The sequence below is a fragment of the Temnothorax americanus genome, unplaced genomic scaffold (genome assembly GCF_048541705.1).
Source record: "Temnothorax americanus isolate GAGA-0224 unplaced genomic scaffold, ASM4854170v1 Scaffold11, whole genome shotgun sequence".
NCBI lineage: Eukaryota > Metazoa > Arthropoda > Insecta > Hymenoptera > Formicidae > Temnothorax > Temnothorax americanus.
Window position 1 is genome coordinate 1,479,357 of NW_027509242.1, and position 23,967 is coordinate 1,503,323.

General features: G+C 32.1%; 5 protein-coding genes across 8 annotated transcripts; 2 read left to right on the forward strand and 3 right to left on the reverse strand.

The window, feature by feature from the left end:
* Positions 1–40: 40 nt before the first annotated feature.
* On the reverse strand, positions 41–4,629 carry LOC143906783 (putative odorant receptor 85d). Its single transcript, XM_077423038.1, has 6 exons — positions 4,271–4,629; positions 3,281–3,653; positions 2,212–2,610; positions 1,210–1,408; positions 942–1,097; positions 41–632 (listed from the first exon to the last, which is right to left on the reverse strand). The coding sequence occupies exons 2-6, from the start codon at positions 3,646–3,648 to the stop codon at positions 585–587; spliced, it is 1,170 nt and encodes a 389-aa protein (XP_077279164.1). The 5' UTR covers positions 3,649–3,653; positions 4,271–4,629; the 3' UTR covers positions 41–584.
* A 1,002-nt stretch (positions 4,630–5,631) lies between these two features.
* On the forward strand, positions 5,632–9,222 carry Cog3 (conserved oligomeric Golgi complex subunit 3). The gene has a single exon (XM_077422861.1). The coding sequence runs from the start codon at positions 5,821–5,823 to the stop codon at positions 8,260–8,262; it is 2,442 nt and encodes an 813-aa protein (XP_077278987.1). The 5' UTR covers positions 5,632–5,820; the 3' UTR covers positions 8,263–9,222.
* Positions 9,223–11,545: 2,323 nt separating this feature from the next.
* On the forward strand, positions 11,546–13,376 carry LOC143906746 (rRNA methyltransferase 3, mitochondrial). Its single transcript, XM_077423008.1, has 4 exons — positions 11,546–12,105; positions 12,190–12,428; positions 12,537–12,692; positions 12,761–13,376. The coding sequence occupies exons 1-4, from the start codon at positions 11,777–11,779 to the stop codon at positions 13,357–13,359; spliced, it is 1,323 nt and encodes a 440-aa protein (XP_077279134.1). The 5' UTR covers positions 11,546–11,776; the 3' UTR covers positions 13,360–13,376.
* Positions 13,377–15,168: 1,792 nt separating this feature from the next.
* Positions 15,169–18,812, reverse strand: LOC143908604 (odorant receptor 46a-like). Of its 3 annotated transcripts, none has more exons than XM_077426329.1 (7): positions 18,660–18,812; positions 18,198–18,317; positions 17,925–18,126; positions 16,907–17,287; positions 16,410–16,614; positions 15,921–16,076; positions 15,169–15,761 (listed from the first exon to the last, which is right to left on the reverse strand). In XM_077426329.1, the coding sequence occupies exons 2-7, from the start codon at positions 18,211–18,213 to the stop codon at positions 15,717–15,719; spliced, it is 1,005 nt and encodes a 334-aa protein (XP_077282455.1). In that variant the 5' UTR covers positions 18,214–18,317; positions 18,660–18,812; the 3' UTR covers positions 15,169–15,716. The 3 variants fall into 3 exon arrangements, with proteins under 3 accessions (XP_077282455.1, XP_077282454.1, XP_077282453.1); XM_077426328.1 differs by having other exon boundaries at positions 16,907–17,096; positions 17,205–17,287; positions 17,925–18,317; positions 18,660–18,811; XM_077426327.1 differs by having other exon boundaries at positions 17,925–18,317.
* Positions 18,813–20,058: 1,246 nt separating this feature from the next.
* LOC143908603 (putative odorant receptor 71a) lies at positions 20,059–23,781 on the reverse strand. 2 transcript variants are annotated; one of them, XM_077426326.1, is made up of 6 exons: positions 23,643–23,781; positions 22,883–23,304; positions 21,834–22,214; positions 20,762–20,966; positions 20,364–20,519; positions 20,059–20,209 (listed from the first exon to the last, which is right to left on the reverse strand). In XM_077426326.1, exons 2-6 carry the CDS (start codon positions 23,242–23,244, stop codon positions 20,165–20,167), a joined length of 1,149 nt encoding a protein of 382 aa, XP_077282452.1. In that variant the 5' UTR covers positions 23,245–23,304; positions 23,643–23,781; the 3' UTR covers positions 20,059–20,164. The 2 variants fall into 2 exon arrangements, with proteins under 2 accessions (XP_077282452.1, XP_077282450.1); XM_077426324.1 differs by having other exon boundaries at positions 23,564–23,695.
* Positions 23,782–23,967: the final 186 nt, after the last annotated feature.

Sequence of the window (23,967 nt, forward strand, 5' to 3'; positions counted from 1 at the left end):
TAGATATTACAATTTTTTAATAGATTAAAAATACATCTTGTGCACACACAGTTTTAAATGCATTAGAATAAACACACGAGCAAAAGCATATATCTCAATACGGGAAATTTTTTTTAAAAAATTTGGATAAATTATTATATCTAAAAAATATAGCATTTTCGTCACTTACACATTTATTTACTCTTCACAAATTATTTATGTCTGACAACGACAGAGATTCAATGTCATAAAGACAAAATTAAAATAAATTTTAATTAAATGAGATTACACATTCGGGAAAAAAATTTTTATATAAAAATATTATATGTCCGTAAAATTTTACGCATCAGTTTACTTTAACTTTTTTATCTTGTGCCATTAGTAATGGTAATTAAAAATGAAATCTATTACAATTTATTTAGCTATCAAATCATTATATGCAGTTCTCTACTCCAATTATCTGAATTTCGTATCTATAATCGTTAATAATCGCTAGCCATTTTGTTTTGAAAAAAATATGGATATTATCATATATTCTGCGATAAGTGATTTATTCGTGATTACTGTGTACATAAAGTGCATTGCCAAAGGACACGAATAAAACATTAAAATTGTTGCATAATGTTAAATACAGAGAAAGATGTCTTCATAAGCTGTAAAGTAAAATAAATAGTTAGTATAAGACATTATATATATGCATTTGAGGAATCTAATAACATTAAAACTACATTATCAAAGTAGTCACTGCATGTGCACTGCGATGGTTTGTAATTTTTTTTATAAAAATTCAAATATAACGATGCATTTTCTGAGATTTTTCTGCTGACTTTCGTTGCAATACGTAAATGATTAAAGTGATCAATTTACACTGTCCCCCTTTATCTCCTTTTTTATGTGCATAATGTACGTATAATTAGTAGAAATTAATCATCGGTAGTTCTAATTTTAATTTTAATACTGACATTACTATACGATTCCAACGACAATGTCACTAAAAAGCTGCTGGTCAATTTTATAGGTTTTGTGCTACGCTTCATAATCATCAATAGATCTTTTTGTTCGCTACTTGTCATCAATACCCAGTCCATGTTATATATCTCGTCGCCAAATCCAGCACTCTGCGCGAACAATAATGATTAGACTAAATTAATTGTCATTAGAAATTGTTATAGTAAAAATCTTGCAAAGCATTATTTTTTGCTGAAATATATGTATATCTTTATAGACTACCTTAAGTGTAACTTCGTTTCCGGCCCAGCAATAATAAAAAATCTCCATAAACATGCAAATTAAGTAGCAGGTTAAACTAGCTATGTCTATAACTGTCATGTAAGACACACGGTATACTAATGTGCATAGTACCAAAATACTGGTACTAAATTGAACGAAGATTACTTGGCTGAATACATCGTTAATCATCTCGACAAGTCTATAAATATTTATGCATTATCGTACAAATTGCGCATGTCGCGTTTATATATAGCTAAAAAGTTGCATATAGAGTACTCCATTTTAAACAATCACTCCCCCAAATTTTAATTTTTTTCAGAATAAAATGTTTCTCTGTATACAGCTGTATATTACATATACATGATACAATTAAAAAGTTATTACAACGTATAATACGTATTGGGACGTATGAGATTATTACAGAATATGTTCTATGCGATTTTTTTCAAGATTGCAAGATAGGGAAGACTTATTATTTTTATAAAAATAATATATATCTGAATGGAGACACCAAATAATATGGAGATCACCTTTATTTTTTAAAACGGAATCGTAACTTTTTTGTAATTTTTTTTTGTAATTTTTGTAATTTTTGTCATAAGGCCATAAAAAATTATTTTTGTAATTTTTGTCATAAGAAATTTAACGACTTATAATAATATTCTTGACCTATACAATTCTCAAGATCATCCGCACCGTTAGACAATGCAGAATAAGTTTGAGCAATATTTTAATCTTGATTGCTCGCTTGTATTTGTTTTATATTACTTTAATTTTGATTGATTTAAAATGTTTTATAAATTGTCATTTTCAGACACAAAATAAAGTGCAACTTGATTTTTAAAGAAACATCTGCTAGCACGATAGGCGAAATATTCTTGCTTGCAGATTTACATTTCTTTAAAAATCATCTAATGCATAATATATCGAGTATTATATATTTAACATATTTATTTTAAAAATATATACACAGATAAAGTAGCTATTATCCGTTTGACAAACCTGATTATACATAGATGATAAGAAACGTGTTCCGATAATCTACTCGTTTTATTCGATGTATTGTTCAACGAACTTGTCAGGGTGCCCTCCCCTTTCTTCTCACTATATGAGAATTTTATCATTTTCTGAAGGCGATGCTTCAGAATTTCGAATCGTGCGCATATTTGTAAGCAAAATCCTAATACCATGGTATCTGTCGCGAGGTTTACAAATATGCTAATAATTATAGCTACAATCTCTTGAACAGACGTAAAGAACAGTATAAGAAACGAGGTGCAATCCCAAGGTACCCACACAAACCCATATGGTATCTGGCCCTCTAACATGTATAGCGATCCTCCTATCGCACCACATATCGCCGACATCGAGCACAAGATTATATAAGGCATAGAATATGATCTACATTTTAAAAATACATAATAAATATATAATAATCGGTATGTAATGAAGAAAGACAAGAACTATCTTAAAATTATGCGAATTGAGTAACACTCCCCAGAGTTCCCATAAAAAATTTTCATATACAGGATGTCTAATTAATAAGTAACTGACCAACCGGAAGGTGATGGTGGATTAAGTCAAACTAAAAAAAAAGTCGTGTACCATTTTGCAAATATCGCAATAGTTATTGATTAATAAATTCAAACGTCGATCTGAGCACATGAGAAGCAGTCGGACTCGGTCATGTCACAGCACGGGTTTTTCAGTGAGACTTAATAAGCAATAAGCAAATTGACCAATAGCTTATCTTATCTTAAGTTTTCGAGAATACTTGACTGTGATTGGTCAATTTGATCATTGTTTAAGTCTTACTACTTAAGTTTTTCTATGTGCCATGGCCCTATCAGATGATGCTCATCGTTGACAGACCTGACAACTAAACCATTTCACATGTTGATCGAGTCCGGTTTACCGCATTCCACACGCACATTAGTTCAAACAGTTTAATTCATTGCTCAATAACTATATTGTGAATTTTGCAAAATGGTACATGACTTTTTTTAATTCAATTTGTATATATTATCGACTCTCACATTGATTTAATTATCCAGCGCTTAAATATACCAACCTGATTAAACGATCGAATTTCATCTGAATATCAATCTCTTCCTTATCACAGGCTTTGCAAGGTTTCTCTTGCAGTATTTCGATCAAGTTAATAATCCGATCGCGATAGATTACAACAGTACTCGCTTTGAATAATACGCTGATTATCGAGAGGAAAAAAAAGCAACACGAGGCCAAGTCTGCTAGGTTTTCGACGACAAAGATGATATACATCATATGAGTCAGGAACAGATACATCAACATATATATCGCGAAGAAAGTGAACACGCTATACAGTAACTTGGAGCATTTCGACGACCATTGAACTGGTCGCCACAAACCAGAGATGGTGTATAATAAGAAATTGAAAGAGAGTATCTGTATTTTCATAGTTGCTACAATCAAAAGTGATAAATTTTCTTATATTTATTTAAAAAAGCAATCTTATAAATAGCCTCGCGCCAAGTATTTTTACTACGTAGCGACAATTGTACAAAATCTTCAAATAAGAGTTCCCAGATTTTTTCTTCATAATTTTTTAAGGTTTACATACAGCTTATTCAGCCCTATCTCCTTCGAAATATGTTCCTTCTCGGTTGACACATCGCTCTCAATGCCGTTTTCACTTCTGGAAGCAGTCCCGCATTTTTCGAGATTGCATGTAAGTCCGTCTGCGAATTTTCCTTGATGTCGAATCTTTTGGCCTTTCAACATGGATTTTGTTTAAAAAAAAAAAAGGAAAAGTTTACTGGAGTCAGATTAGGAGTGATGTGTCAACCGAGAAGGAACACATTTCGAAGGAGATAGGGCTGAATAAATTGTAAATAAACCCTTAAAAATTATAAAAACAAAGTTTGGAAACTTTTTGAATGGATCTCGTACATGAAATTGCAGTATGTATTTTATGGGGGAACACTGTCTCTTTTTTAAAAATAATATTTAAATATATTTAAATAATTATATATTCAAATATATAAAAGACTATTTTGCAAAAATATTTCTGTAAACTTACTTCTTGTATATAACTTTATGCGGTATGCTTGCTTTGTGCGAATAGCTTATATAGTTAACGTTGGTAACAAAACGGAATCAAGTAACTACTAACATTTGTATATCGATAAAAAAAATTAGTACATGCGTGACAAAGGTTCGTAAGGCACTACGGATAAGCGCATTTGCGTCAACTAGCTTCGTCATCCCTATACGACTTAAAATTAACAATCTATTAATAATTTGACGCCGCGGAAGCTTGTCGGTACCTTACTACCGGTATCAAAGTTGTAATTATACGTAATGTAACGATGTCATGTCATACAATTGAGAAATAATGTAATCCGCCCCCGAAAAATTCCAACATATTGTCGTGTTCTCAGAGAGTGATATACACTTTCGTGCAGGCATCTATTATAAAATTCTCGCAAGTAACAGCATTAATAAGTATCCGAGTGAATCAACATCTCTTTTTCACATTTTCCAAGAATTATGATAATTTTATAGAGGAGAAAATTACCAGTTGATTTGCCAGGGGCGTGTTCGCTGTGTTCCGCGTCGTTCTATAATGTCTCCTGTAATCATTAATAAATAATCTATATTACGACGTTTGCAAGAACGACTAATATTCACCCTCCAGCATTGTCACGTATAATTATATTGTCTGCGTAATGCTATATTTATCTCTTGCACATTCGGCTAAAAACAAGTGTATTTACCTGTCTCGATATCGTCTTCTTCTGCTCGTTGAAGAGCCTATTTCATAATAAATAAGGCGTTCAGTATACAAGTTCTCAATTCTCTCCATATTCTACCCCTCTTATTCAACTTTATCGTTGAAATTCGAACGTATTATACACTTTAATAAATGGTTCCATTACGAAACGATCATCGTTGACAGATGGACATCAGTAGCATAGGAAATACTTGATCACCTATAAACTGATGTGAAATCGCTTATATATACTCTGATCTATAGAAAAAAAGTGGATGGGTGAGTTTGTTCAATTCGTCTTTATTATATATATATATATATATATATATATATATATATATACATATTATATATTTTAATATACTCTCAATATATTATACTTAAATATATCTCCACTATATCAGATCCATTTAATTGTTTTTAAAAAAATAAAACATATATATCACTTACCGATAAACGATATCGCTTACCGATATAAACGTTACCTAAGTTTCTAATGAAAATAATTACGCAGTAAAAGAAATTTTGCTGCGTGATGAAATAATTATATTACTCGTACGATTTTTTTAAATATATAATGTGTAAAAAATGCGCGTCTACTTGACTTTAACATCAATTAGTCAAGTAGGTCGAGAAGTCGAGACGTATATCGAATCGATAATGTCGATCATGTTGAGCCATGTCGAATGTCGACAAGTCGAGTATCACACGTCAACAGTTCCCGTCAAGTTTTACGAGGTTCTGGAATTGCCGAATTAATACGCGCACTTAAATTCAATTACACGATCAGTACTTACGCGTAAACGAGACACGTGCGATTATGTCATTATTTGAAAATCTCTGTTGCAAATAAAATCATGTCTCAGACGAAGGTAATTCCACATAACCTCATTAAGTGGGACCAGAACGACAGTTCTCTGGCCCCGTTGACAGAGTGTCAAAAGGATTGCTTGACAAATCTGGAGATCGTTGTGACTTCGTTCTTCCCGTTATCGAATCTACAGTCCAGCGTGATCGACGGCGATGAGAAGCTGCACGAGCAGAATTCTCAGGAGAATACACCCCCGATAGAAAGGTATCAGGAGTTACTTCAGCATTTCTTGTTTCTGGAAAGGAAATACGTATCCATGTACGACATGAAGTACAGTCTGTACCTTGACGAGCTGAAATCGAGGAGGTCCGAGTGCCAAGACGTTTGTTCTCAGATAGAAGAGACGTTGGACGATTTCTCTGCGCTCTACAAGCAGTATACTGAGGTTTCCAGCAAGACCACCTCTCTGTACGAAGCCAGCGAACAACTCATCTTCGATCAAAAGCAGTTAAATGCGACAATCGACGGCATTACGGAGTACGTTAAATATTTCAAGGAGATCGACGTGATTACAGAGAAGCTAGACGCGTCCACCTTGTCGGTGAACAGCGAAATGTTTTTTTCTATATTAGATAAAATTGACACAAACATAGATTTTATGCAAAACAACTCGTCGTACAATGAAAGTGGGACTTACCTGGTGAGATACAAGCATTGCCAGTCAAAGGCGATTGCGTTGATACAGAATTACATCTCCAACTTGTTCTCTAAAACCACTGAAAGCATTTTGAACTTGAAGGACAATGAAAATTCATCGGAGAACACGGACGCGGCTCTCGCTCTATTCTATGGCAGATTTCAGACGATCTTGTCCAAAACAAGGCCGGTTATCAGGCAAATTGAAAGCAAATCGTACAAAAGGCAGGAATATGACAGCTTGTTGCTTGAGTGCCATCAATATTATTGGAGTCAGCGAGGCTTGGTGCTGGGTACAAGCATACAGAAGTCCCTGAATTCCATAAGAGAAAAATATAATGGCGACCATTGCAGTTTAGTGCGACATTCTTGTGCATTACTCTTGCATGCGTCGATAGATGAACATAAACTGTTCTACGAATTTTTTTCAAAACAGTCAAGCGGACTGACCGCATACCTGGAGAGCTTGTGCACTTCTCTGTATGACGCATTGAGACCTTTCATAATACACATTAATCATCTCGAGACATTGGCCGAGATTTGCTGCATTCTACGAATAGAGATGCTCGACGAACACGTGCAGAACAACTTCGAACCACTGGAAGGCTTCGGAAACATTTGCTTGCAGCTGTTGCACGATGTTCAGGAGAGATTGGTATTTCGCGCGCATTTATATCTGCAATCCGACGTATTGAATTACAATCCTTCGTCAGGCGACCTGGCGTATCCAGAAAAGCTGAAGATGATGGAAGAAATAGCGGAATCGATCAGGGAAGCGACTCGCCAGACCCGCATGAAGAGGATCTCCGTCTCGTCCACTGACAGCTCTGCCCTAGAACCAGTTTCTCGAAATCACATAGTTATCGATTCCATTTATCAGAAGACACACATGGGGAGTTCTCCAGCGGATCTGCATGGTATGTGGTATCCCACGGTACGCAGGACTCTGGTCTGCCTGTCGAGGCTCTACCGTTGCGTGGACAGATCTGTGTTCCAGTCATTGAGCCAGGAGGCCATTTCCCTCTGTGTCCAGAGTATCGAGAATGCCAGACAGGAAATTGAGAAGAGAGCGAGTACATTAGATGCAGAATTATTTCAGATAAAGCACTTGCTGATTCTTAGAGAACAAATTGCTCCGTTTCAAGTGGATTTTACTATCAAAGAATATAGTTTGGACTTCTCTAAAGTGAAGACCGCTGCATTCGGGCTGCTCGAAAAGAGTTCTAGGTTCTTTACCCTGTCGAACAACGCGTTATTGCAGTTTCTTTTGGAAGGTGCACCACAGATGAAAGAGCAACTTATCGACTCGAGGAAGCATGTGGACGCAAAGTTGAGACTTACGTGCCAGCGATTAATACAACACGCAACTTATTTATTGATTTATCCTATTATTAAGTTATTGGAGAAGGAAAAGTTGCTCGATGCAAGCTCAATTCAAGAAAATGCCCTGGGAAGTCCGCAAGAGATGGCAACTATAGTAGCCGACGTATTGAGGGTAATTAAATTCAAATGTCCCGAGATACAGCAATCGATGCAGTTGTATTTAGCTAACAAAGAAACTGAATTTATTCTGTTTAAACCAGTGAAGAATAACATTTGCGCTGCATTCACGCAATTGCATCAGGTATTGAATAAGTATTATAACGCGGAGAACCTTCTGTTGATCGCGTGTCCTTTGCCAGAACAGATTTCTGTTATGTTGAGTTCAACAACGTTAATTCAAGGAAAGTCAAATCGAGAATCGCAGTCGGTTTTGAAACAATCTCAGTCACTTGCTAAACAAGAAGATTAAATAACGTAATTTTTTTTATTCTGTTGTGTTTTCAAAAATTAATTGTTGAATAGAATATTGATATAAATTTAAGTAAAAAATGTGCAAAATAAATATTTTTTATGTTAGATTTTATATATGTATATAATTTATATAATAAAATAAACTTTTTAAGTAAATTAAAGTTAAAATAATATTGATTTAAGGTCAAATAAATTTTAGGATTAAAATGAGATGAGAGAGAGAGAGAGAGAGAGAGAGAGAGAGAGAGAGAGATAATTTTTAAATCTAATTGATCATATGTAATTATTCTGGCATGTGATATAATTTTTATAATAAAATAAAATTTTCTAAGTAAATTAAAGTTAAAATAACATTGATTTTTAGATTTAGAGTAAATAAAATTTTAGGATTAAAATGAGAAGAGAGAAAAAAGAGAGAATTTTTATGTAATTTATCATATGTAATTATTCTGGATATAATGTGATATAAAATTATATAATCTTATCAATGTAAAATATAAAGTAATATGAGAATGTGTATGTAATTAAGTTTAATTTTATATTTCCATTATTATTATACTTAATTAAATTAATTTTAAGTAAAATATAAAATTTAGTAAAATTAAATGTTGCTATTTATAAAAAAGTGCTACAACAAAATAATAGATTTAATATTTTTAAAAGAGGAGAGACAAAAGAAATACAATTATACATATACTTATTTCATTAAAATTGCCATCTTGAATTTTTTTATGCTGTAAAATTGCGCTATAGTAATAAAGGTATAATGAAAGTGTACAACAATTTAATTTCTTTCAAACACTTTTCTATTAGCTAAGCGTTTATATTCTTCAATTGTCATATTATTAATAATTTTAATACCATTGACTAATATTATTACTTGAACCATGAATATACAATACAAACATATAATAATCTAAATTATTATCATACGCCATTGCGCATTTCCATTGCATCTTATGAGACGATGTATTTACTGAAACATACATTCAAAATATATATTAATAAATATATTAATAAATTCAACGGTAATTAAAAATTTATTATTTTATTAAGAATTAAAATGTATAATATATATTTTTAGCTAATATATGTATATACATATATTACAAAGTTAGTTAAAAAATGTTGAAGAAAATTCCCTAAATTGTTAAAATTTTATTGAGTACGAAGTAAATTAATTAAATTCTTATCAACCAACTTTATCAAACTCCGAAAAATTGGTTTTTTGATAAAAATTGATTACTAATTGCGTAACAGAATTTAATGATTCCACGAAATTGTTTATTTTTGTAGTGAGAGAATATATGTACGTATATTACACATTTTAATTTTCTGGTTATATACACTTACTTATTTGTGTATATTCTTATGTGTATTTGAACTATGGCACATTCGGGGTGTAAAGCAAAAGTATGTAAGAAAAGAGATTATCATCGCCATTATTAATACAACCCACATTATCCAAAATAATAGTAAACGAAATTTCATCCAAAATGGACTAGAAACGTAATGTTTTCTTAGATTTTCTGTCTTGTCTGAAATAATAAACAAAGTAACATTTAATGTATTTTAATATATTCAAATATCGAAATCTACTCTATTTCTGTGTATAGCCGAATCAAGAAGCTATTAAGTTTTAGAATTATACGTTTGTATCACTTTTATGAAAAAAAAAGGAAAATTTAGTTAAATAATGATACAAATATGATATAAAGCTCCACAGACCTTTGGGATATTTCCTTCCCGTTTTATCAATAATAATTAAAGGAATGGCATCATAAATTGGATTTTCTTGAGCAAAAGCAGATTTTTCCTGAAACTCCATTGTGTTATATCCTCTTGTTCAATATATACGATAACACAGTAATGCACAAAGAGAAACGTCTAAACTTTAACACTTTTAACTGAATTTCATTTTGCTTCGTTCTCCATATTTACGAACCTGTCGATACAAGGAGATCGTTATTTTTATAAAAGATAAACGATATAAAGGAAAGATACAATATATCTATATGACACATAAAACATAATAAATAAATATCAATAAACTATATACATTATACTATATAATTATTATCATTGTGATATATTTGTCACTTATTTTTATTAATTGGAGAAACGCACTGTTATTACATCGATCAATTCGGAAGAAAAGGAAGTTAAATTCTTTGCGACGATATTTTCTTCGACTGCATCACGTTATGGCGAGAATTCATCAACAGATTCTGTGAAAGTCCAGAAAGTCGTGTAAAGTTTAAAACAATGCTGAAAGATTATCTAGATATCATCTTCTTTCACATTAATTATTAGAAACCGTCACTGCAGGCACTGCTGGGCACTGCACTGTAATAAAAACTTCTGTTTCACAGTTCTTCCTTCAATTCATTTTTCAGTCAAGTCTATAAACAAACCCGATAAATGTTGACGCATCGAACTCTTTGCAAAGAATAGATCTCCAAACATTTACTGCAGATATTATTGGCACAAACTCGTTGGTATATGTGATCCGTTCGTAGTCACCTCAATCTTAAGTGACCTCCTGGAACATCTGGTTTTTAATAACTTTAGCTTTTTTTAGCTCGATATGAGTCATCGTTCAAAGTGGTCTCTGCTTTGCTATTATTGACATATAATCCTCTTAATTCCTGTCGATCCAAATCACTTTCTATCGAGGGGTTCTTAAGTCACTGAATTCTTTCAGATTGTTTATGGCACCATTACGGCTTGAAAATCTTAACTGACGTAAAAGACCCACTTGTTCGACGAAAGCAGCAGAATCGTAGCATGTTCTGCGAAGGGTTAATAATTCATTAACAAAAATGCATGATGACTATAAATGATGTAACATTATCGATATAATTAAGTTACGTTTTATAAATAGAATTGTAAGAATTTTGCAGTAAAAATACTACCTTGAAAGCACGACATGTTTCCCTAAGGGAGAGCCCACTGCAACGTCTTGAAATGTTATTCTTCCTCAATTCCATATCAAATGGCAAAATTACACCATAAATTGCGACATTTTCGTATCGAAAAGTCGGATATGAGTGTTGCAAGTATGCAATTATTTGTAATGCCTCAAGAACCTCTGTCGCGAGTTCGCTTTGGGTAATTCGTAATTCTTCAGTTTAGCATATTTATTTATAGCATATTTTTTTAAATTACAAAATATCGTGAGGTTTGAGTTTTCGCTAAATGCGGTTTGAGTCTTTGCTAAGTAGGGTTTGAGTCCTCGCTAAGTAAGGTCAGAGAGGAACCTGTAAGGTTGTTGCATATTTCTCGAACGCATTTCTAGACGTGTTAGAGGTTAGGGTATATCTATGATATTCATGGCGCCGGGTGAATGCAAGAGCATGTGGCAAATTTATTCAGACTTTCGGTATCTTGAATTAACAACGTGTGTCGCGTTATAAAAAGTTAACACAAGACATTATTATAATATAGTGATCATTAAAATAATTATTCAATGACCAGTGCATGACATTTGGAATAGATTTTTCAAAATAAAAATGTTGCTGAGTGTTGTACAGTTATCACTTAGGTCGATTCGCGGCGCAAAACTTTTGCGACCAGCCGATTTAAGATCGACAATTAAATGCGGATATAGTTCTGGATGGAGTAGTCGAAGACCTGTTGCTATTGTCAATGAACATGAGCTTTTTGATACTGATGATACATCGAAAGCTGTTGAACAAAAAACTCCTAAAACACGTAGGAGGAGACCAAGAGTCAATACACGCGAAGAGAAAAAGAAAGATAAGAAGGAAAATGAAATTAAAGAAGGTTCTGCCACAGAACAAAGATATATAGCACTTAATGCGAACGATCAGCTCATCAGGTATATAGTTTTTCTAAATAATGCTCAAATAGCCTCCAAAAAGTATAGTCCTACAAATAATACTGTTTGTATTTCATGTTTCAGCTCATTAATGATAGATATTAAAACGAAAAAGAGAAGAGAAAAGACCCGTCAAATGCTACTGGAAGGCTTTCGATTAATCAAAGATGCGATTCAGGCAGGGATAGTGCCAAAAGTAATATTTTTCAACAGATTGTCCGACATACTGCCGCTGTCGCTTCCCAAGGAAGTAAAACTGTATAAGATTCCGTATCGTACGATTCAATTGTGGTCCAACTTAACAACTTCTCCTGGGATAATTGGTAAATATTTTGATTTTATATGACCCCGCAAAGGAGACGACTGACGATTAGCACAATCTACAAAAAGTAGATACCTGTATATTAATTATTGCAATTTTTTGGGTACAGGAATCTTCGAAATCCCAGATATGGACGATAAAGAACCTGCCAAGGATGCTATACCTTTGACTATTATCTGTGACAATGTCAGAGAACCGGGAAATTTGGGAACTATTATAAGAGCTGCTGCTGCAGTTGGTTGCGAAAAGTTATTATTAATGAAAGGTAATTTGCACGATTACTAATTTTATAGCCTGTAATTTTTCCATTAATCTGGATTTTTCTTGCCTTAGGGTGTGTGGATTTATGGGAGCCCAAAGTTGTCCGCAGTGCTACAGGTGCACATTTTCGCCTACCAATAATTACATCCGTTTCATGGGAAGAGATTCCAACGTTGATCAATGATGAGTCTGCAATTTTTCTAGCGGACAACAATATAGCGTATGAAAATGATTTAAAAGATACGGCTAATTCAGAGTCAACTGTAAGCACTTCCGTAGAACTCAATGATAATTATACGAAACAAGATGATGTAAATGCGAACGACGATCAAACTGCTGAAGATAACGCGATAGACCAACTGACAAGTCAAACCAACCAATATAAACAAACTGCAAAAACTAAATTGCTAGTAAAAAAATTAATATCTCAACTTCCAGTTGAACCGTACTATACATTAGATTTTACAAAAAAAGAAATGGTACTTGTTATTGGGGGTGAAACCGAGGGTGTTAGTCTCGAATCATGTAAATTGTTACGTGCAAGAAATTGCACTCGTGTTAACATACCATTGACTAACGGCATTGACAGTTTAAATGTTGGTGTGGCTGTTGGTATTGTTACATTTGAAATGAGAAGACAGTTTGTAACTCGCAAAATTGATGATGAATAAAACTATTCCTAAATATAGTTTCCTGCAACTAATTATTATTATTATGTAATTTGACCAAGTATTTATATAGACTTAGAAATTGTAGCCAAAAATATTGGTGTTTTATACTCAATTTTTATTGCAACAAATATTTACTGAATTATCTATTGAATAGTCAAAAATAAAAAACTTTATAATAAATTTTAAATAAATTTTATAAAACTATTTATCTAAAAATTTATTCCATACTTTCAAAGATGGTTAAATTATATCTGATTTGTGTGCACGGGCGCACATGTGTGTGTATTTGTTTTATAAATATTTTATGAATTAAATACATCTTATTGTTAGTGCATTATATCTGCTATTTAAAACACGAATAAATGAGATAATTGTAAAAAATTAAAGATATTAGCATTTTTTGTGCTACGTTTTTTATGATTATTAACAATTTTTTTTTCACTGACTGATGATAGTGAGGACGAGTCTAAATGACATACACCGTATTTCCTATGCTCGTGCTCTGTCGTAAAATAAATAAACTAATTACAATTATATCGCGAAAGTGTAATCATTAATAATTTCACATATGTATACTAAAAATTAAAGTTTTTTCCTTAAATAAGATCTAATAACTTTAGGTATCTAAATTATAAGATACCTAAACCACACACAAAAGATTCTGTGTAAATAAGTTGGAAAAAACATCTATTACCATGTAGAATAAATTTACACCGATATTTTTGCGCTATAATCAGGTGTGTGTCCGAGGAGGATATTTCATTCGCACCCTCGATTGGTGCGCATCTCTATTGATTTTTATTACTTGATTTACATATAATCGCTCCAAGCAGTTGGGTCCAATATTACTATCGATTTTAGTTAACCAAGTCACACACGCACACGTACATATATCTAACATCAATTTAGAGAGCGCAGTTATAATTTTCATAATCATAGATATCGACGATAGAATGATAGAATGATTGGTGAGCGATTGATAATCTCGTCGTGTATGGACAACATAAATTGACATTTTGTGTCCAATTAATATATTACATTTGTTTCACTTGTTGCAAGGTATACGTATGAGAATAGATCGTGGAATACAAGCAGTTATATTTACCTTGAGCATATGACTTTGTTTCCGGACCAGCAGTAAACGTAAATTTGCACGAACATACAAATGGTGTACACCAGCAAAGTCGCAGTCCCGGACTCCGAAATATGCCGGTATGTAAAATACACTTGCATAATGTCCAGATACTGCCGAAGAATTGAACAAAGAGCACTTGGTTGAATATACTGTTTTGACGTACCTGTACCTAATGACGTCGTATTAATTCTGTATTTTAAATGATGAAAGTGTCTTATCATTACACATGGTTTTTCAATTCTTAAAACATTAAGAATTAAGGAAACTCTAGCATAATTAGTTTGGTGACGTTATGTTTTCGAGCTTTTAATGGTCACCTAATATAACTTCAAATCAAATAAATACATTATATTACAGTAGTATGTCGCGAATTTCGTGATTGTAAACAATTATTCTCATAATATCTATAATCGTGGATATTATTCTATCAATTATATGATTATTATGAGTCGTTTGGTGTATGAATCATTAATTGCTGCTTTGTTGATATAACAGTTAACAGATAAATATATTCGACAATATGAATAATAGAATGCATAAAAGAGAATACGTGTTCATATATATATACATATAAAGGAGAAAAAATATATAATATATATTTGATAAAATATATGATAAAATATATTATATTGGTAACTAAAATAAGATAACGAAGTACATGGAATATTCATTTGCATCGTCGTCAAATGAAGAAAAAGTGATGATAACGGAACATACATATCATCACCTCAGCATTTACAAGTTAGTCACGGAATATATATATATATATATATATATATATATATATATATATCTCGTTATCTTATTAGTTACCAATTTCTGCAGACGAGGTAACGCACAGAGTGTTTAAATACTTTCCAAATTAACTGTCGCACATCCGCTCGCCAAGTATGACGGCAGTGAGCCTGAAGACTGAACCATTTCTGGTACGACCGCAAAAGAAAGTCGCAGGTAACGTATAAAAAAATATTATATTTTTCATGTTTAATTGACACGATCAATTTTTGCTTACGTATCAAAACAAATTGTTATATGTATTATACCTATTACATTGTGCTACACATTGTGCTACACATTTACTGTGCGTGCGTGCATGTCATCTGCTTGCGTCAGTGTTTGGATAATCGGAATAGGGAATAAGGCTGAAGTAAAAATGTGTGGAAACAAAAGTTATTAGATTTAGAATTGCTAATTTATCCAAAACTACATTATTATTTATATTTCATTTTTGTAACACGTTAAATACTGAATAAGACGTTTTTAGGATCTGAAAGAGAAATTAAAAAAAACCTTAATATAGAAGACATTTATGAAAATTTCAATTGTATTTTCGTAAGTATGCAACAAATATCAGTAATATCACAAACAACGTATCTCGTTAATATGTCAATATTTATTTTGGCACCAAAGTAATAATAATACTAACGTTACTGTAAGACTGAACGGATAGAGTTATCAAGAAGCTGCTCGTGAACTTTATAGGAATAGTGCTACGCATCATGATCATGAGCAATCCTTTTTTCTCTTTGATTGATAGCAATGGCCAATCCATATGATATATAGTATCTCCTATGCCCGTGCTCTATCAACGTAACACAAATAAATTTATTATTGCATATATATATATATGTATAATAATACCAAATAATTTTATTAATATTATTAATTTTTACACGCACACATATGTATGCACGAACTATAATCTTTATGTAGAAAATAGATATTTTTTATATACACGAGCGTCGAATCCACAAACTTGCTTGACAAATTATTTGCCAGATTATCTAGCAAAAACTTGTAAAAAATTGAATTGTATAAAAGCACTCGCCATTTTCTATTGATTTGGTAAAATAAATCCGTTAGGTACGGATTATTTTTCGATACGGATTATAGTAGATGGAGTACAGAGAGTTACCTTAAGTATAACTTCGTTTCCGGACCAGCAGAAAACGAAGATTTGCGCGAACATGCCAATCGTATATACCAAAAAAGACACAAGTCCAGACAGTTCCGAAATATGGGTGGACAAGTAATATACACATGTACATAATACTATTATACTACAAAAAAACTGAACGAAGAACACCTGGTTGAATATGACGTTTACCGTTTTCGCGTATCTGTAATGATTTCACGTTAATTCTGCATTGAATACGAGTAATAAGACAATTGCTGTTATAATGTATAATTTTATAACATGTTTGTTTTAGTCTATTAATTGCAAATAACGTTAGTTGTGTTATCTTTTGATTTTAAACGATTTTCCGCCATAAGCATCAATCATTATTGTTGTAAATAACGGCAGTTCTTAGACATGGAAATTTAAATAATGTACATGCGCGCATGCACATACACACGTACATAAAGAGGCGACTGAATATATGCATAAAAACGGATTCTTACGTGACTCACTTGTAAATGCTGAGATGATAATCTACGCATTCCGATATCCCCACTTCGTCTTTATTTGACGTCGAAAGTGTATGTCCCAGATCTCTAACTGTTTTATTAATTATAAATTTGTGAAGACGATTTTCGAAAATTTCAAGTTGGGCGCACGTTTGCAAAGACAATCCGAGGATTAGAGCATCCGTGCCGGTACCTATTATTGTAGCAAAAAATAAAGATATAATTTGATGAATGGATATAATCCAGAACACTAGAGGTATATTATAATCCCATGGCAGCCATATTCGATAAGGTATATGACCTTGCATAACATTTAATAATGATCCTATTGTAGTGCCTGCAACGGCGCTAATCGCCAAAAAAGAGTATCTTATCGAGAACGTTCTGTAAACATAGAACCAATATTAAATTGTATAAACGCACAAATTATTTGTACTTATAATTTACAGAAATTTATCTTTAAAAAATTTAAATAGGGGAAAGTGGGATAACTGCGAACAAGGGGTAAACGCGAACGATACTATATTAGAGTATAAGTGATATTCTCCCACATCTCGTACCAGTGAGCGTATATCGGCTAATATCGCTGGGTGCGAGAAGCGGGAGAACATCGCTACTCTAATATATTACAATAGTAATTTTTCGCGTTTACCCCGTGTTCGCAGTTGGAAGAGTTACCCTACTCTCCCCTACTATTTTAATATACGTTGAACCTGTATGTTCAATAATTAACTTAAAATAATATTTAAGAAACTTTAAAAAAAAAATCGTACCATGTCTTTTTATATGTGAAAATGCTAATTCGGAAATATGTGATCAACGAAATTAAGCAAAAAATAAATGGTGCCGAATTTGTGTTAAAGGAACAACGTTAATCCATATCGTACTGGTCAAATTCGGGCGATACGGAAATAATACATGCTGGACGTATATATAGTAGTAAATCATTACATAAACATTTTAAGTCGGTAATATTAATAATTTAATATTGGAACCTCTTAATATAAACATACAAACTCACCTGATAAACTTATCAAATTTCGTTTGGATAGCTACTTCATCCTCGTTGCGAGGTTTATGTGGTGCTTTCAACAATGATTGCACTATGTTGATGATCGCATTCCGACGTATCACAACGACCGTCGCTTTACAACAATCGGTAACAATAGCCAAGAACATTAGAGCATTAGCGGTAAAATCATCGATATTGTCGACAACGAGTACTATATCCATAAATTGAGTTATCATCAAAAAGTATTCCGAAGATACTATAATAAAGGTAAATATACTATACAGCAGCTTGGCACCATCCGATGACCACTCAACCGGTCGCCATATACCACCAACGGTATATATTAAAAAATTTAAAGAAAGTATTTGCATATTTGAATCTTTTCTTTCACATGTAAAGTACCTTAAAAAAGTAGTTTATAAAATTGCGAAAAGTGTCTGCAGAAAAATTGAATTTGACACACACACACACACACACACACACACACACACACAGAAGGTAAAATATATTATATAAATAGATTACATAAAGTATTAAATTCTACAACTTCATTTAAATTGCAAACACTAAATACATAAATGTATCCGATTAAAAAAAATTTTATACGTTTAACATATAAAATACAAATCGCGTCCAATGTTATCGCGAATTAAAAACTGGACAATCTTATTTAAACGTAGTGCAATATATGATTTGTGAAATATAACTAGAAAGCAATATTTGTTAACATTTAAAATCACATACCTTATTTCGGAATATCAGCTGCTCAGAATTGGTTAATATAATGCAACATAATTATAAAACAAGTACGCACTGATACAAAATGTTATTTTATTATCGTAATGGTCAATAAATTTCACTTAAGTGTAACCGAGCACGTCTTACAACAGACTATGTATAGTTTTACCCCCTTCTTCAACATCTTGTCAACCCTACTACAATTACGGCCATTAAAAAATCGACATGAAGTCATTTAATCATTTATTATGAAATGCACGTTCTTTTCCGTTCTCTTGTAAATACTATAACTGCAAAAATTTATCTGTCATAGGGGAATGTCGTCCTTTACATTCACGCACATTGCTATATTCTCATTGAATAAAATATTTATGTATCTTATGTCTATCGGAACTGCAAAGAATATCGTATTTTCCGCAAGTTTTTCATTTTATTATTATACATAAGAAAACAAGACGAGTGTAGTAAGAATGATGTTTAATATACTCTTCTCAGTAGATTTCTCAAGTTTCCAGTATCTACATCTGCGAGGTATGACATGTGTACAGGAAAATTATAATGTATTAACTCTATACTCAAAACATCATATATATAACATAGACTTAAAAATTCTTTTTTTTTTTACTAATGCTAAAACCAAAATTGGTTCTGTTTATATGTCAAATCAAAACGTGTTTTACACTATCAGTGTAAAATGCCTACATGCACTGTTCATGCATTTGTGTGAATATTCTTAAAATCGGAATAAAGAATAAGGTTGAAAAATAACTTTTATTACACTAAGTTTTGAAATTTCTATTTCAAGATTTTAGGGCTATTCGGCTATCCGGCCGGATTGTGAAAAAGTGGCCGGATAGGCCGGATACCGGATAGTTGCCGGATATCCGGCACATCCCTAATAAGAACTATATCCATAAATTGAGTTATAACACTACAAAGTATTCCGAAGATATTACAATAAGAGTGAATATACATTGTACAGCAGTTTAGCGATATTTGATAACCATTCAATAGGTCGCCACATATCACAAAGGTTAGATATTAAAAAATTTAGAATAAAATATTTGTATAACTTTATATTTATAAAGTGAGTGAAAGATCGTATTTCTCGAAGAGCCTTTTTGCATAAAATACGACACAATGTAGCAAAAATGCTTAAAATATTTAGATATTTTTTAAATTAACTGTCTGGACATATGCTGATTACAAGTACAGCAATTATATACCAATTCTATACGCAGCACAATATATCACATATGGCATACTGAGAAATTCCTCCCTCTTGACTTCATATTAAAGCTAAATTAGTGCCGCTTGTACATGAAAATTAATGTGTAAAATGTAAGTAAGTATTCAATGTGCGTGCATTAACACACCAGTATTCTTGGAATAATAAAAACCAAAGTTGAAATAAATACGTTGAAATGAATAGAAATTTTGGATTTATTATATAATTTATGAAAAACTACATAATTATTGTGCCCAAGTACACGTTTGTTTACTTTTATATTTTACTTTTGAAGCACGTTGAATGCCGTGTATGACATTTTTAAGATCTGAAAGAAAAATTAGAGAAATAGAATAGAAAGCAGTGCAGTTATTAAAAATTACGACTTATATTTTTCGATATTCACCACAAATGTGTCACTGACATAATTTTGCACTCAAGTATTTGATTTGTCATCAATTTATTATAACAGAACTACTAACATTGCTGTAAGACTGAAGAGACAGTGTTATCAAGAAGCTGCTAGTAAACTTTATTGGAATTGTGCTTCGCATCATGATTAACAGCAAGTCCCTTTGTTCGTCAATTGATAGTAATGGCCAGTCCATGATATATATATTGTTCCCTACGCTCGTACTCTGCCAACATAACATAATTAAATTTATCACTTTGCAATAATACCGAATAGTTATCAATATTATTAATATTACTAGCATTATGTACACATACGCACGTATATAGCGTAGATAGACTAGTGCCAGGTAAATTGTTAATTTCTCTCGATATTATGTTAAAAATCGAGTGTTCGCGTGAGTATCTATTGTGTGCCTGAATAAAATACATCATTCTGGTCTAGATTGTAAATTCTGGTATAGATTACCTTAAGTATGACTTCATTTCCAGACCAGCAAAAAGTGTAGATTTGTACAAACATTCCAATGGTGTAGAATATTAAAGTCACAGTCCCAGACAATTCTGCAATATGTATCGTCAGATAATACACACTTGTACATAATATCAGTATGCTTCCAGAGAATTGAACAAAAAACACTTGGTTGAATATAGCGTTTACCGCTTTGGCATATCTATAATTGTTTCAGTAGACAACAAGTGAGAGTAAAGCTGTTACACTTTTAATATATAATTTTATAAACATGATTTGTACAAATCTAAATTTCTTCTTGTTTTCGACCCTGCATTAATTGTTTATTGATATCAAATGATATCAGTTATACTATATCTTTTCACTATAATCTTTCTATTATAAATCACACTGATTACTATCATAAATAATATTGATTTTTTTTACAGAAAACAACGCATTTAAATACGCACGCAGACATAAAGAGACATTTGAAATACAAGATCTGTAAAGAAATATACCCGACTCTTTTTCTTATAATTTTTGTTGGTATATTTATAACTTATTCAGCTTTGTTGCCTTTAAAATATGTTCTTCCTCAATTGATATATCATTCCCAACGTCGTTTCCACTTTTAGATATCCACGTTGAAAGGCGGAAGATCGCAGACAGACTTAGGCGCGATCCCGAAAGACGCGTATTAGAACTAATTCCAGAATTAGAAATTTGTAGAGTATCAACCGAGAAGGAACATATTTTGAAAACGTCAGAGCTGAATAAGATAATGATACGTCCGGAAAATTATAAAAAAAGTTTAAAATTTTTCGAACAGACATCATATATGCATGAAATGCACGGAGTTTTACATGACTTAAGCCGGTTCTACAATACGTCGCAAACGATGGCAACTGCCAGTTGAAAAGTGTTATTTCTGCATGATTGCCGATTGCCAGTTACTTTACTGTTGCCAAAAAAGTTAAAAGTTTGCCAACTCTCTTTTGACAACCGCAATTGACAAGCGCAACATGGCAATAACACTTTTCAACTAGCAGTTGCCATCGTTTGCGACGTATTGTAGAATGGCCCTTACTCGTAAATGCTGAGATGATGATGTATGCACTCCGATATCTTCGTTTTGTCTTTATTTGACGAAGAGAGTGCATGTTCCAGATATCTAACTGTTTTATTAATTATTAATTTGTGAAGGCGATATTCGAAAATTTCAAGCTGGGCACACGTTTGCAAAATTAATCCGAAGATTAAGGTATCCGTGCCGACAAGGATCATTGTGGCAAAAAGTAAAGATACAATTTGGTGACTGGATATAATCCAGAAAACTAGAGGTATATTATAATCCCATGGCAGCCATATTCGATTAGGCATATGACCTTGCATAACATTTAATATCGATTTTATTGTAGTGCCTGTAACGGCGCTAGTCGCCAAAAGTGTGTATTTTATAGAATATGACCTGTAAATACAGAAAGAAAGTTATATTTAATAACTTCTGTACATTTTTAAGACATTTAAAATTTACTCATATATTTTGCAAATGTAACGAAAATTTGCGTTAATTTATGACAGGATTTAATTATTCTGTGGTTGCGTGTTTGTGCGTGTGTCTATGTGTAATACTGCTTCAAAATAATATTTATTTAATTATTTTTAATTCAACAAAATATAAATAGTTATTAAGTCATTAAATCTATATGACTATAATTATTTTAATAGTATATAAAATTAATAATGTCCAACAATTATAATAAAGTTCCTGTAGGGAGCGCAAAAACATTCATGTTTAATTGGGTCGAGGACAAAAAGAAATAATATGTAAAATACAGTAGACGAATTATATTCTTGTGATTGTGCAAGGTACATTAAAGGGGGAAATCACTGTGACGGTTGGAAAAAAATGCTATTTTCGTTACACGCTGAAGGCGCAAAAATTAATATTTTTTAACAATTTTTTTTTAAACAATATGTTTAATATATGTACTTTGAAGAAATAAAAAACTAATTTCATTAAATTTATTATTTTTCGCAAAAAAAAATCACGAAAATAGCATTTTCTGCATGGCCGTCATAGTGGTTTCCATCCTTAATGTCCCATTCTAGGATTTTCTAATTAATTATACGTACCTGATAAAATTATCAAATTTTGTTTGTATCGTCGATTCGTTCTCATCACAAGGTTTACACGGTGCTTTCATCAATAGTCGCACCAAATTGATGATAGCATTCCGACGCATCAAAACGACAGTGGCTTTACAACATACGGCAACAAGAGTCGGGAACATTAGAGCATTAGTAGCAAAATCATCAATATTGTCGACAATAAGTACTATATCCATAAATTGAGTTAACACCACAAAGTATTCCGAAGATATTATAACAAAGGTGAATATGTTATACAACAGTTTTGCGACATTTGATGACCACTCACTTGGTCGCCATATACCACAAAGATTATATATTGAAAAACTTAGAGAAAGTATTTGCATATTTAGAATCTTTTTTTATAACCAACTTATCAATGTGTTGCAGAAAAGTAGAGCCTCTTTCTACAGGTAAAATATAAAAAGAAACGATTTAAAGCATTGCGAAAAGTATCTTTTATCATATATGCTAGATTAAATATCCAACGAAACATACATATAAGATAATTGTAAGGAAAATTAAATTCAATGCATAAAGTAGTGTAATATTCCACGAAATAAATTAATAAATTAGTAAATTCTACAAACTGATTAAATCGCACACTTAACATTGAATGTAAATGCATGCGATAAATTTTATTCACTCAACTCATAGACCGCGTACCTCGGTTTGAGAATCGGACAATCTTAATTCGTGTAAATATAACTAGAAAGTAATATTTCTAAGTATTTATCGCGCAAACCTTTCAAAATATCGCATCTTACAACTTGCTACTAATACAACCACAATTAACAAATATTATAGATACAACTGTTTTTCTATCGTGAACCGATAAGTTTTATTTAAACGTAACCAAGGACGTCTTGTGACGGACTATGTAGTTTTACATACTTCAACTTCTAACCCCAGTAACAATAATAATGATCATTACAAAATTGACGTGAAGTCGCTTAGACATTTATTGCGGAGTATTCGTTCTTTTCATCTTCCGTGAATACTATAATTCTGAAAGTTTTTCTACTTGCAATCATCGAGGGATACCGTCTTTGTTACAGTCACGTACATAG